General features: G+C 49.3%; 1 protein-coding gene across 1 annotated transcript in view; it reads left to right on the top strand.

Moving 5' to 3' along the window:
* CTNNA1 (catenin alpha 1) overlaps positions 1-10,526 on the top strand; it is a 177,602-nt gene extending 167,076 nt beyond the window's left edge. The window contains exons 14-18 of the mRNA XM_027096196.1: positions 4,182-4,292; positions 6,116-6,297; positions 6,454-6,559; positions 8,159-8,293; positions 9,344-10,526. Of these exons, the coding sequence (XP_026951997.1) occupies positions 4,182-4,292; positions 6,116-6,297; positions 6,454-6,559; positions 8,159-8,293; positions 9,344-9,631 (822 nt within the window). The 3' untranslated portion in view covers positions 9,632-10,526. The remainder of the gene's footprint in view (positions 1-4,181; positions 4,293-6,115; positions 6,298-6,453; positions 6,560-8,158; positions 8,294-9,343) is intronic.
* Positions 10,527-14,968: the final 4,442 nt, after the last annotated feature.

Below are 14,968 nucleotides of genomic sequence, written 5' to 3'. Positions count from 1 at the left end.
AGATGAGTGGCAATATATTAAAACCATGAATCTAAAAGCTGTTAGAATGAGATATATTTAATTACGTTGTCTAAAATGACTTTTAGTTGCAAGTTAGAGCCCAAACTTGGGCTGAGAAGGGGAGCTAGTATGAGTTGGCCGTGACGATTTACTTCAAGTTAAACAATTGCCACAGATATGAGGCTTCCGTTTGAGTTAGAGGGAAACTACAGAAAATAAAGGCTCATCAGTTAATTTCAGAGAAGGGAGTATTTCCTTAATGCAGGTTGAAGCTCTTCTTTACATGGAGCACCCCTCGCCTCAAAGGTGGCAGGCAGGCAGGATGCTAGAACCCCAGGGTTTTGAGGGTGAGAATGAGGGGCTGTGGCAACTCCCGGGCTTGGGGCCAAGCACTGAGCCCTCTCACCGTAGCTGAATGGAAGTGCCACCTGCTCTGGGGCCCATGTGACCCATCCTGTCTGAGGCAGCAGCAGCTCTCACCATCTGAGACAATGTCTAGGGCCCCCTGTGGATTAGCATGCACAAAGGGGTTTTGAGAAACTACTGACTCCTCTGTGATCATCCCCAGTGTGCTGCGCTGGGACTCACAGCTGCCCTTTCCATCGCAGTTGATCCCTCACATGCCCGGTTGAATGCAAGGTTAAACCCAGCAGCCAGATCTCAGTGGTGTGAAGGGATCCCTGGGTCAGGTGTACCAGTGGTGGTAAAACACAGCCCTATTTTTCCAAAGTTCTTTGCATACTGACAGACACTTAGAGAATAGAAGAAATGATAATGAGGAGTCACTGGGTGTTTGAGATTAATGCCTTTGGGGTTTTAAGTGAGCTGGTATGCGCACACTCCAGGATGCCTGCACATTCCAGGGCCCGTTCTGTGGAAGCAGGTCGGGTTGTGGGAAACCACACCCTGGGAACAGGCAGGCAGCTTGGATTCCTCTTCACGTCTGTGACTCTAAGCAAGTTTCCTCATCTTTCTGAGACTCACATGATGGTGTTGATGGTTTTAATGGGATGAAATGGAGGTAACGTGTTCAGCTCAGGGCCTGGCATATAGTAGCTGTTTCTTGCGCACTTACTGCTGTGTTGGAGCGCAAGTATGACAGAGGCCCTGGCAGGCTTGGTGAGATAGAACCTGGGGTGTGGTCAGCTGGGAGGGCCCAGAGCAAGGGCAAAGTAGGTCTGTGGCAGCAGTGGTTTAACTCCTCCCGTATTGTCTTGATTTTAATTCAGGAATCATCCTTCCAACCCCCCGGACCTCTTGGTTTCTTGATGTCTTATCCTCCCCCAACCTCAACCTTACTTGCCTAGTCTTACCCGGTCCTTGTCATTACCAGTATCTACGTCATCCCAGTGTCAGGTTTCCCCCTTCCATCAGCTCACTGTCTCTGGTGCTGTGACTCCCAACAGTCCTTTGAGTCCATCAGGATCTTCAGCCGGTTGGCCCTCCCCACTTGCAACCCTTACTCAGCCCTTCAGGTCCTTGCCTCACTCCTTTTCTAGCTTTGAGTCTATCGGTATAATCTCCTTTGCCCCCTTTTCTGTCCTCTTGTTTGCCTTGCAAAATACAATCCTAGTGAAATTCCTTCTCCTGCTGAGCATGGTGTAGAAAAGTGCAGCCACCCTGACTGGGGTCACCGAACCCAGGACCGTCAGGGGGCCCTTGATGCCATGCAGCCTCGCCCACACAGCCACAGAGTCTGGGAGCATTTCATACCTTCCTGCTTGCCTCCCCATCTGTGCCCCATCCTACATGTCTGGCCTCAGTGCCTGTTGCACTGAGGATCCTGAGGCAGTTAGAACATCTGCTCCTGGCTGAGCCCGTCCCCTGCACTGGGTCCCATTCTCTCTTCCTCCAGCACCTTCCCCCCAGCATACAAACATGCCATTATTTCTCCTGTTATAAGAAAATCTCCTGGCCCCCCTCCTCCTCAGTCTCCTTTGCTGGTTTATCCTCATCTTCTCAGCCCCTTACCACTGGTACACCCTGTAGCACAGTTTTTCACCTCTCTCTTTTCTGACTGTACTCATTCCCCTGGTGCATAAAGACGTGAGAAAACCAGCAAGAGGTTGACTCTTCTGTGGTCCACACTCATCTAGCCACCTTGCCTACTACCTGTCACTTGTCTAACAGGCACTTCAAGCTTATTCTTCCCCAAAGTGAGCTCCTCATCTCTCTCCACCCTGTTTTCTCGTATCAGTTGATGGCAAATCTTTCACTTGCTCAGGCCCAGACCTTGGATTCACCTTTGATTCCACTTTTTGCCTCAAACCCTGAATCTGATTTATCAGCAAATCCTGTTGGATCTACCTTCACAATAAATAGAAACTCTGAACACTGTTCCGTGGTCCAGGCCACCAGCATCTCTCACCTGGATTCATGCAATTGCTTGCTTCTCAGCCAGTCTCCCTATTTGCATCCCTAGGTGCCTGCAGTCTCATCCACAGAGCACCCAGGGTATTCCTTTTAAGCTTCAATTAGATCACGTTATCTACTGCTTAGTACTCTCCGAAGGCTGCCACGTCACTCAGTCCTTACACTGGCCCACAAGGCCTTTGAGGAGCTGAACCTGTCACCTCTCTGACCTCATCTCCTACTGCTCCCCTGCCTTTGCTCCCAGGGCTTCAGCTGACACTGTGCCATAAGGGCAGTGAGCTGAGCCCCTACTGTGGCCTTGCTATTCATCCAGTTCCCCAGGCCTTTCTGTTGGTGACTCCGTCCTGCTGGAACACTCCTCCCCCAGGTACCTCCTGTGCTCCCACCTTCATTGCCTTCAGGTCTGTGCTCCAGTGTCACCTTCTCATGAGACCTTTCCTGACCACTGATATAAAATTACAATCCTCCTCTACTGCTTGCTTATAGCACTGATCACTTTCTAATAGGTCATGTGATTCACTTTTGTCATTTTTCCCATCAGAATATATGTGAGAGCAGGGATTTTTGTCTGTGTCATTTTGTACCTTCAGCGCCTAGAACAGTGCTTGGCACACAAATATTCAGTGAATGAATGAACAAATAGGAGATATTTGGTTTTCTTGGCAAGAACAGCTCTTGGGTCTGTGATGGGCTATCGAGGAAGGTGGGGAAGTGGAGATCCTGTTAGGAGGGCACCCCTTTGACAAAGCTCCTCCACAGACTGAGGCTCAGGTGTCTGTGACCCAGGATTAAAATGGCGAATGGCAGCAAGACTCCAGGATCTTGCATTGCCATGTGACTCACTGGTTCCTCGAGTGACCCTGGCTGTCCTCACCTCCTCATGGAGGGGCAGGCCTGGCCTTTGCACCTGTACAAACCCAACATACTCTGGGCAGTTTTGGATGCTTCCTCACAGGAAGCCCTTGGGCTGGGCTTGGATTAGGTCCTGGTGCAGATGAGGGACTCGCCTCACTGCCCTCCTGTCACAGGCCGGCCAGCTGGGCTAAGAGGCAACCCCAGCTGTTTGCCTGCTGCCCTGTTGCTGATAACTTCTAGAAGATGATATTATGTTTCAAGTCAGCAGCTAATCATGAGAGGCTGGAGAGTGTACAAAATAAGAATTTTATTTTATAATTAAAGCAAAGAGGTAGGACCAGTAATCGGTCCCTTTGGTATTTATTCACACCTTATCTGCCATATTCTCTCTTTAATAAAAGTAAGTACATAAAAATACATTGCCTATTTTTACCTCTCAAATCAGCCTTTGGTACCCTAAGAGAAGTCCCAGTATTAGTTAATTCATTTAATTTTCTTTTTGTCATAAAATGGGAAAGTTATAAGAATCTGTTTAATGTTGTATGAAACTGCTATTTTTAATACAGTACCTTTTCCACCCAGGACAACTCTCACCTTTGTCTTAAGATGCAGGTGTTGGAGAAGTACGTTAAGAAGTGAAAACCTTTGTCAAGCAAAGAGTGTTGACACATTGGTAGAAACTGAAACCCTCAACCCCATAAAGGACCTGTGTCCTTTGGGAAGTGCTGGTGTGGTGCCTTTGCTTTCTGTTTGTTGAATGGGCTGCCTGGCACGTGCATGAGCTAAAGCAGGGTCTCAGACAAATATTGAGCAATTTTAACTTTATTCCTCACGACTGTTTGAAATACTGCAGAAAATTCTGGATGTCTGTACATCAGGCTGTGGGCCCAGAGGCCTGGGGAAGCTGGAGGCCTAGGGTTGTGTTTGACTTGTGATTTCTGTCTCGGTGGCAGACCCCTGAGGAGCTGGATGACTCGGACTTCGAGACGGAAGACTTCGATGTCAGAAGCAGGACAAGCGTTCAGACAGAAGACGATCAGCTGATAGCTGGCCAGAGTGCCCGGGTAAGGACCAAGTTTAACTTGTCCTGCAGACCCTCCCTGTCCCTCTCTGTTCTTGGCTTTTTCTTTTCCAGGAAAACACTCTCATTATTGAGAACACCATTTTTCCTCTCGTTTTCTCTGGCAGTAGGACCGAAGTTATCCTAAGTTGTGGCACCTGCTAGTCAATTGTAGGTTCATCTAAAACATCTTCTCAGCTGTGCCCTGAAGCGTTGGTTTGTGAAGAGCCCTGAGTCAGGAAAGCCCTAGGATCTAGTCAATGCAATGTTTGTTAATAGGACAGTGAAATTCAAAAAAGATTGCTGTCTTTGCCTATCTCAATGATACCATGGGCATGAACTATTTAATTATTCATGGGTTAAAAAAAATAACAGTGGTACATTCAAGAAAATCAGAGCCATTGCATTCATTTAAGTCATTAAATCTTCAATTAACTGCATTTATGTTTTTGGGAGGGTGCCAAGAAATATTACTAAGGAGTCTTTTTTCACCCCTTAGAAGATATTTTGAACAGCGGGTACATCCCTGCTTTAAGCCCCACTCGGTCCTAAGCATTTTGGGAAGCTGAGTGGAGAGGAGCCCAAGGCCCTGAGTCTGTGGCTTGCGGTGGGCAACAGGCCTCCAGGTGCTGCGGTGATAAGGTTTAAATGCCGTCTCAAGTACCTAAAAAGCATACTCTGCAGCAGGTTCTCTTCTGCCTGCCTGCTTGCCTTCTTTAATATTAACATTCTAGGGCTTCCCTGGTGGTGCAGTGGTTGAGAGTCCGCCTGCCGATGCAGGGGACGCGGGTTGGTACCCCGGTCCGGGAAGATCCCACATGCCGCAGAGCGGCTGGGCCCATGAGCCGTGGCCACTGAGCCTGTGTGTCCGGAGCCTGTGCTCCGCAACGGGAGAGGCCACAACAGTGAGAGGCCCGCGTACCGCAAAAAAAAAAAAAAAAATTAACATTCTAAAACTACTTGTGGGTCACCTTGAAAAGTTGGAGATGTATTACAGCCACCGGGCCTGCCATGGAAAGGACTCCATGTATTAGCCCCTCCCTCATCTCCTCTCCCCATGGCAGGAGGCAGAGGATGAAACTTTTTTTTTAAGGTTCAAATGAAGTTTATTTTTTTTAATATTTTAATTTTATTGGAGTGTAGTTGATTTACAATGTTGTTAGTTTCAGGTATCAGCAAAGTGATTCAGTTATACATTCTTTTTTAGATTCTTTTCTCGTATAGGTCATCACAGAATATTGAGTAGTGTTCCCTGTGCTATACAGTAGTTCCTTGTTGGTTATCTCTCATAAGAGATATATATGTGTTAGTGTGTGTATGTTCATCCCAAGCTCCTGATTTATCCCCCTGCCCCCCACACGTTTCCCCTTTGGTAACCATAAGTTTGTTTTCCATATCTGTAAGTCTGTTTGTTTTGTAAATAAGTTCATTTGTATCTTTTAAATTATCAGTAGATTCCACATATGAGTGATAGCATATGATATTTGTCTTTCTCTGCCTGACTTACTTCATTTCAGAGGATGAAACTTTTAAAGAATTAAGTTAAGCTGATTCTGTCCTTGTGCAGGCGTGATCATGGAGCTTCTGCATTGGCCTTCAACCCCTCATACCCTGTTTTTCTCCACACTAAAACTTGTTCTTGAAAGTGGGTCGGGAATTCAGGCTGCTGTAAACTTCGGTGCAAAATGGCTCTTCAGGCAAAATGAAACCTATTAAAGCATTAGCCTACCTGTGTCATAGATTGCTTGGTGGAAATATTCTTGGCTAATGCACTGTGAGAACTTCATATTCTCTTTATGTAAGACTTTCCTGGGCTTCTGATTTTAGGCGATCATGGCTCAGCTTCCCCAGGAGCAAAAAGCAAAGATTGCGGAACAGGTGGCCAGCTTCCAGGAAGAAAAGAGCAAGCTGGATGCTGAAGTGTCCAAGTGGGACGACAGTGGTAATGACATCATTGTGCTGGCCAAGCAGATGTGCATGATCATGATGGAGATGACGGACTTTACCCGGTGAGCAGTGCCCGGCCCCAACCTGCTACACGGAGGGCTGCCCCCCTCCCTGCAGGTCACCTCGCACAGGCAGGACGTGCTGCTCTGTACACACTTTTCTGTTCAGCTCCACCTACGAGGGCTTCAGTTATGATCATTCTTGTTCCCTTTTTTCAGAGGTAAAGGACCGCTCAAAAACACATCAGATGTGATCAGTGCCGCCAAGAAAATTGCTGAGGCGGGATCCCGGATGGATAAGCTTGGCCGTACCATCGCAGACCATGTAAGTGACAGACTTGCCACATGGGCCTTGAAGTTCATCCTGGGACTCTGGCAGCCCAGCGGTGGTAACAGTGTTTTTCATGAGACACAGTACTTTTCCCATCTCAAAAATTGTTCTTAACTTGTCAACCCACTTGACTAACATCAGCATAGAGTTTTAAGGATTTCTGTATTCCTGTTTCTTTGACAAGTTTTATAAGGCAGGCCCAGTTTGCATTACAGCACATCTCTGGAGCAGGTGTGTATGTCCTGAAATCTTCCCTTGGTTGACAGCTAAAACCAGCCTTTACTGTTGTTTATTATCTCTCAGAACTCTTCAGGATGTCAGCTCTGGGCAGGAGCTAATTCTGCAAGCCCTAATAATACACTGAAACTAGGTGTATAAGAGCCTCTTCTTGTGGAAGTATTGCAGTATTTCATGTGAGAACCAGGAGCCTTTTTGGCTAGTGCTTTTGGAAGGCTGACGTGCCCAACTGGGGACAGACATCTATGTCCTCAATCACCCAGCCTTCATCCCTTCATTCTCTGTATCGATATGTCCAAAAAAATGTGGTTCCTACCTCCTGGAAAGTTTACAATATATTTCCCTTGATGCTCCAAGATATTGTCAGCTGTAGTTACAAACCCTTCCCACTCCTTTCCCTGAAGTATCCACACGCTCAGCCTGCACTGGGGTTGTGGGACAAGTGACAGTGGTTTCTCATTGCCCAAGCCAAAGATTGGGAAGTATCCTCAACTCCCGTCTTTCATGTAATAACCGATACTCAGCCCTGGTGCTTCTACTAGCCACACGAATCTCAACACCATCTATCTGGTCCTTCCCTCTTAGCAGCCCCCAGCTGAGTCCTGGCATGCATGGCCCACGCCTGCAAAACTGTGGCCTCTCCTCACTGATTTCCTGCTCTCTCCTCTGCACTCCAGCCTCCACACAGTTGCCAACACAGTCTTCTTATATGAGCACCTTAAAATGCAAATGAGGTATGGCTCTGCCATGCTTCAGTAGCTTCTTAGAATAAAATTCTAAATCTCCAGCATGGTCTGCACCCCAGCCTCACAGGAGGGAGTTTTTGCATCAACACTTGAGAGAGGTGCTCTGTTCCTTCTTTGGGTGAAGTCTCCAAAGTTGGCCCTGAGCTTTGGCAGCAAGACAGGCATTTCCCTGTGACTGGTCGGGACCCCACGGCTCCCACGTGCTCTTCTTGCTTTGGTTGACTCACCCGTTCTCCATCTTTGCCTAAAATGACCCTCCTTTCATCAGGTGTTTACAGAGTGCATCATAACTGAGCAGATAAAGTCCCTTTGAGCAGAAGAGCTATTTGGATGGTTATCACCTAGCTCACAGCACTCTCACTTTTCTCCAGAACTAGACTCTCGCTTGCTGAGGCTATTTTTCACCTTTAGGGGCTAAGGGCAGGGGCTGCAGCAGAGAGTAGCCTAGGGCTATGATGGCCCCAGGTAATTGGGTAACTCCTCTCTTGCCCTTTGCTCAAGCAAGGAGTGAAGAACTGGTGGCACACTGAGCCTTTCAGAAATATCTGTGGGGGTGGGTGTGTTTGGGCCGGGCTCAGAGTGCTTGGTGCTAATTCCGCTCTCCTGTCAGTGCCCAGACTCAGCCTGCAAGCAGGACCTGCTGGCCTACCTGCAGCGCATCGCCCTCTACTGCCACCAGCTCAACATCTGCAGCAAAGTCAAGGCTGAGGTGCAGAACCTCGGTGGGGAGCTGGTCGTCTCCGGGGTAAGTTCCATCTGTGAAGAGAGCTGGTTAGTGGGAACGTGCTAGGAAGTGTGCTGTGGGAAAACTGGAAGTTTCCTCTTGGTCCTCAGAGGCCAAGGGCTGCACATTGGCTACTTCCTGCAGAACTGCAGCTCTGCTTAGCATGGTTGGTGACAGCTAGGAGCTCTTACAGTGCTTGCCTCTTCCCCTTTGTTGACCACCCCATAGGTAAAAGTATTTTTGTCTTCATCGCTTTTCTTCCCCCAGAAAGAACTGAGCCTGTTCAGAAATTGCAGAGATGACATATAGGCTTTCTCACACCCCCTCCACTCTCAGAGTTCCCAAGTAGTATCTCTTCCCTTGTCTGTTTACCATGTCACAGTTCTGGACCCCTTGTCACCTTGGGCAGGGGAAAGAGGACATCTCGCTCCACTGAAGCCCTGTGGCTTCCGCTAAACCCCACAGAATCTCCTTTCAAAGAAGACTTGGTATGTTGGACATACTCATACCATTTGCTTACCTGCTGCAACATAAATGCCCCTGTCTCTGGGGAGCAATTATCTGTATTCTCTAAATGAGAGAGGAGACTCCCCGGGTCATTACTGAAAGCACTGGGGGCGTCTCTGTCTAGGAGGCTGACTTATTGCCATCTCCCCCTGCACCATGGCTGTCCGTGGCTGTTCTCGGTGCTTATGGTTATAGCTCTGCCATCACTCAAAAGATTTCGGCAGATCCTCCCCCAACTTGAGTGAATGAAAACTTGTTGAGGGGTGGGGGCAGGTAAGGTAATGGTACCTTAGGTTTATATCACTCCTTCCTTCTTCAAAAGACCTGAAACACAGGCATTTTCAGGGTATTTGGATAAGAGCACCCAGTCACTGGGAGAGCCAATCAGGAGCAGGGCTGCTGCCCTGCCCTGGTCCAGGAGGAGTCGGGACTCCACTGCCAGGGACTGACAGCCTCCAGCTGGACCGGAGGGTCCAGGCCCTCCGGTACCTAGACCCAGGCCCCTGGGTACATGTGGGGTTGGAGGTCAGGCCTGTGCTCCTCACCTACCTTTCTGCCTCTTAGGTGGACAGTGCCATGTCCCTGATCCAAGCTGCTAAGAACTTGATGAACGCTGTGGTGCAGACAGTGAAGGCGTCCTATGTGGCCTCCACCAAATACCAGAAGTCTCAGGGGATGGCTTCCCTTAACCTCCCTGCTGTGTCGTGGAAGATGAAGGCGCCTGAGAAAAAGCCCTTGGTTAAGAGAGAGAAACAGGATGAGACACAGACCAAGATTAAGAGGGCATCTCAGAAGAAGCATGTGAACCCTGTGCAGGCCCTCAGCGAGTTCAAAGCCATGGACAGCATCTAAGGCTGTCCCCAGCCCTCAGGGCTTCTAAAGATCTGTCACTGTTCTTCACTCGTGTATTTGCTAAATAGAACACTGATGTTAGATTCCATAGGAAAATAGATTTCAGACCTGGCCAAGCTGGTGAATTTTGCAAAGACATACTTGTGTTTAAGTCAGTCAAAAGTACTTTTAGAAGTCAGGAGCGTATTTCTAGCTATATTTTTTTATAAGCGTAAAAATTCCATAACCAAAGAGAATCCCACATTAACTTCTTAGTAACACTGTTGACCAAGTTGAGATGCCTGTCCTCCTAGTGGTGGCAGCTGTAGGGTTTGAGAGAAGGGGGGGTCTGACTCCACCCTGGTTCATGGAGAGGGCTTCCACCAGTTCGACTGGTATTAAATGACCAAAGATGACCCAGAGTAAGCAACCTGGGCATCTTAGGAGGCCCTGGAAAAAGGAACATTCCCAGAAAGGTCTTCAGAGGGACAAACAACACGAAACTGAGTCAAACATAAATGTATCATGAAGAAAACTGATTACTCTCTTTATGATGTGAGAATTTTAATGCATGGTTACAATAACTAATGTACTCTGCTGCAGGACATGAATAAAGTTGCTTTTTTCAGGCTAGAATGTTGTGATGCTGTAACCAGAACATGCTTTTTTCCCTTTCTTCAGCTTCAAATGCAATGCAAATTCATCATTGGGCTCACTTCTAATAATTGCAGTGTTTCCTGCCTTGGGCTTATGAGAGAAGCCTGACAAAATAGTGTTTGCTTAGGCAGTAATTTAGACTTACCTTATTTGTGATTACTATAGCTACAAGGTATAATTTTACTTTCTTATTTAAATTTTATGAATTTGAATGTTTTTTACACTAACTTTTCCCAATAAAGTCCAAAATGAAACCAAGTCTAAGGGGCCAGAGTCCTTTTCTTTGCCTTCCAGTGGAGTCTAGTTTTACATTAAACATCTCCTGGATTTGCCTGCAGCATCTGCAGTGCTCTGGGCCCTCCCGCTGTCCCTCGTTCCCTGGATGGTACTGCCCAGTGAGGAGACCATGCCTATGGCTCTAGGCTGAGGGCCGCACCTCCTTGCAGCTTCCGTGCCAGCCCAGCAGGGAAGGCCATGCCCACAATGGGAATTCACATGTCCGTGCTTCAAGGTGCAGGTCAGAACCTCGGAGGCATCCTTGACATTTCCCTGGATGTCACCCCCTCTCTGCTGAATCATCCCCATCAGTTTGCAACCATACCATGGTAACGGCTGCCTTAAAGATACCCAGCCTCCTCAACCCCATGTCCTTTCCTAGCCAACATCCCCACTTAAGCAAAACTCCCTAAAGAAATGTGTGTAGTCCTTGTCTCCTCTTCCTCACTTCCGTCCCTGCCATCCAGTCAGCTCTCTGCCCCACCATCCTATCACTATCCTCCATTCCATCTTACTGTCCTCACCCTATCAGCGGCCCAGGTGAACACGCCCTCCCTCCTGACAGCTCCTCCCCTGTCCTCCAGAGCACCTCGCCCTCGTTTCCTGTCTTCCTTACTGGGAGCTCCTTCTCCTCCTCTTCCTAGTTGTTCTAAGTTGTGCTGTCCCAGGGCTCAACCCCTGGGCCTCTTCTCTGTTTCTGCTGATTCCGGATCTTAGCCAGACTCCTGACTTTAAATACCATCCAAATGCCAACTTCTCCCAGAACTAGACTTTTATAACTGCGTGCTTCCTGAAGTCTCCACTTGAATGTCTCCGTAAGTATCTCAAACTGGACCTGTCCAGATTCTTCCCTTTGAAATACATGCTGGGTCCAACTATTTCTCACCAGTTCCGCTTGCCATCACCTGGTCTAAGCCCTCATCGCTGCATTAATTTCTATTAGTGTGTAACAAACTGGCCTAAAACTTAGCAGCTAAGACAACAATTATCACCTCACAGTTGCTGAAGGTCAGGAATCCAGGGGCAGCTTAGTGGGTGCTTCTGACTCAGGGTCTCTTATGAGGCTGCAGTCTCTGGAGGCTTGTGAGCTGGAGGGTCCACTTCCAGGCTCTTTCACGTGGCAGGTGGGCAGAAGGCTTCGGTTCGTGCCAGGTGGGCCTTCCCATGGCAGCTGCCTCCCACCAGAGTGAATGATCTGAGAGAACGGCAACCAGATGGAAGCTACAGTGTTTTATAAAAACCTGATCTCAAAAGCAATACGTCATCCCTTCAGTATTCTACTGGTGACACAGACCACCCCTGGTCCACGGTTGGAGGGCACATGCCAGGAGGTGGCTCCCATGTCTGTACGCAGACCATTGCAGTAGGCTACCCACCGCCAGGGTTCCCTGATGGTCCTGCTCCCACAGCAGTCACCGTAACCCCTATATACAAGTCAGAGCATGTCATTCTTTTAGCTCCAGTGGCTTCCGCCTTCTAGAAGCCAGAGTCCTAAATGACAGGTATGGCCTCTTGTTGTCTCTGGCCTTTCCTCTCACCAATCTTTGTCATTTGCCCTTTATACTGGTGGTTCCACTTTCCCCAGAGACCCCTATTTCTTCTCAGGATCGCCTTCAGGTGTCTTGTCAAAAGTCCCCTTATCAGAAAGACCTCCCCTGATAAATCCTTACCCTGCCCTCCTTGTTCATAGCTTTGAACTATTTACACATCCATTTGTTTCTACTGTAAGCTTCACAGGGACGGGAATCCTTAATTTTGTTATCACTGACTCTCCAAGGCTCAGGACACAGTAAATAGCCACCCTGGGGATCCCTCGCGCGGGGCCAGGCCCACAGGCACTGGCCTCCCTTTACTCAGCCATTCCTCCTGGCTGACTCAGAATCCATGCTGACGCTTGGAACATTTGCATGGCTTTTGTTGCCATCAGTTTGTCACACTCCGAAACTGTCTTCCGGGCTTCAGATGCCCATCTGTCCCCAGCTGCTTCACCCCATCCGCTGATGCCCTACAGCCCTGCACCCCAGTGCCAGGTTACCATCCAGTCTAACTCCCCACTCAGCCCATCTACTTCTTAGAGACTGAGCCCCACCCCTCGTCTGGACAGCCACCTCCCTCAGCCCCCAGCATCCTTTATCCATTCTCCACCTGGTGGCAAAGGAAGCTTCCAAAAGCTTCTCAAGAGTCGAGCCTCTGCATACAATCCTCTGGGGCCCCCCATGCCTGCCTCAAGAAAGCCTGGCACTATGACCCTGCCCTCTACACCCACACTGCCCCCTGGAAGCGATTCCTGGGACATACCCGTGCTCTCCCTGTGAGCCCATCACTTGCATGTCCCAGTCATCACCTTTGCCATCCCAACCTTAATACCATTATTTACCTAAAAAGACTGACTTTTGTTGAACTTCGCCTCCCCTTAAGCAATATCTATGAAATCATGTTTGATGTGCTACATTTTTTCTAATACACGTTAAAATAATTTTAGTAAATGCTCATTCATGCATCACCTAAAATCATCCCTTGTATCAATACCACAATGGGAAACAGTGGCCCACAACCATTCCTGCTCATCAGGCCTTGGCTCGGCCCTCTTGGCCATGGCACGTGGTATCACGGCGCCAGCCCTCACAGGACTGTCCTGCATTCCTTGGGCAAACGGCATTGGTCTTGGTCACTCCATTGCCCAGCAGAGGGCCTGGCACGTGCTTGACAGATAGCTGTTGAACCATTCGAGTGATTCATTGCTTTAAACCAATCTATCAGAAGATACTAGAAGGCAGAGAGCAGGTCACTGAGGAGGCACCAGAGGCCTTGCCCAGAAATCCTGAGACCCTCCTCTGCCCTCCTCAGAGACCATGATCGGAAGCGGCGTGGCCTGGGCTGAGCTCAGGGGAGACTCACCTCACCATGTCCTTGGGGGGATTTGCTCCTGCCCCTTGGCTACCGCCAAGAGAACTGTCTCCCCTCAGCATCCTGAGGCTTCTTGCTTCTTAGCCAGGGCAGCGGTGACCCTCAGTATCATCTCCCTCCATGACACCTCCTCCGGTGAGGCCTGGCCAGCTCCCTGCTGGACAGCGCCTCGTCAGCTTGGCATTCTGGGCCTGGCTGCCCCACACACCTGTTCTGGCCACGACCTGTGCACAGGGTGGGCAGAGCCCAGCTGCCCTCCCCCCTGCCCTGCAGCGCCTCCCACAGCGCCTAGGCAGACACTTCAAAGGCCCCACCTCCCCTCTGCAGCCTTAATCCTCACAGCTTCCGCTCTCCAGCCAGGCCAGGGTCACCACCCCATTGCAGGAAGAAAGGAGGAGCGGCCACATGCTGGGGATGCCCAGGGCCCCCGTCAGGCCTTTACCCACATCTCCCCCCCCCCCGCCCCGTTGCTTGTTTACAGCCTGTGAGGTGTTGCTGCTATTCTTGCCCCTCAAACTTCACAGTTGTGGGAACTGACTCGGGCACAGAGCCCAAGTTACACAGCTCACAAGCCGCCCAGCCCCTCCTCCCAGCCGCAAGATCCAGTCCCTCTAAAGCCCAGGTTCTGACCATCCCTCTGGAGCCCTAGACAGCAGCAAAGGGGCTGGTGCCCCCAGTCTTCCTCCCAGGAGGCTGACTCAAAGAGGCTGGCAGCACCCTCACGCTCCCACCACACCTGCCCCATCCCTGCACGGGTCCTCAGGACTCTGCCTGTCAGGATGCAGGAATTCTCCAGGCTCCTGGGTAAGGCTCCCCCCTGACTAGTCACTGGATCCTGGCCCACTCAAGGATTTTACCCCTCAATTCTCCCCTCCATTTCCTGCCTCGCCAAGTTTTCCTTCCGCCCGGATCATTCTCATCAGCACACACAAAAAGTTCTGATAGCTCCCAGAGTTTAAAAAAAAAAAGACAAAAAGCTTTTCTGAGTCCATGTCTCCCCTCCCCTTACACAGAGCTCCTCAGGTGAGAGTTCAGACCCCATCTCCACAGCCGGCCACCATTCTCCCTACACCGTCCAGCCCTTCTCTCAGCAGCACGTTCAGCCGGCAGCCACTCCCTCCTTCCCTGTCACACTTTCGCTAGATTTCCACCTCCACACCCTTCACTTACCCTGCTCCTGATATCCTTTACCAGCTCTTTCTCTTGATCTCTAATGTTGAGCTGGTCCAGGCCTCTGACCTTGGTCCTCTTCTCTTCCTTGTTTCCAGTGATTCCTAAGCAGTGGTTTGCTGGATAATGTGCAACAACCAGCTTTTCAGGGTGGGGTTGGGAGAGACTGCATATATAACCATACATTTCGTTATACATTTTACTCCTATAAAGGAATTACAGCACACAATTCCCAAATAACAAAATATGCAATATTCTTTACTCTAAATTCCACTGAGGCTTTGATTTTTGCTGAACTCTTGCATCCACAGCCAACCTATGGTTGCAGCCAACAGTCTAGCTCTGACA

The sequence above is a fragment of the Aethalodelphis obliquidens genome, unplaced genomic scaffold (genome assembly GCF_003676395.1).
Source record: "Aethalodelphis obliquidens isolate GAN/ISIS:26980383/991018 unplaced genomic scaffold, ASM367639v1 scaffold4, whole genome shotgun sequence".
Classification (NCBI taxonomy): domain Eukaryota; kingdom Metazoa; phylum Chordata; class Mammalia; order Artiodactyla; family Delphinidae; genus Aethalodelphis; species Aethalodelphis obliquidens.
This window is presented reverse-complemented; position numbering and strand designations above follow the sequence as displayed.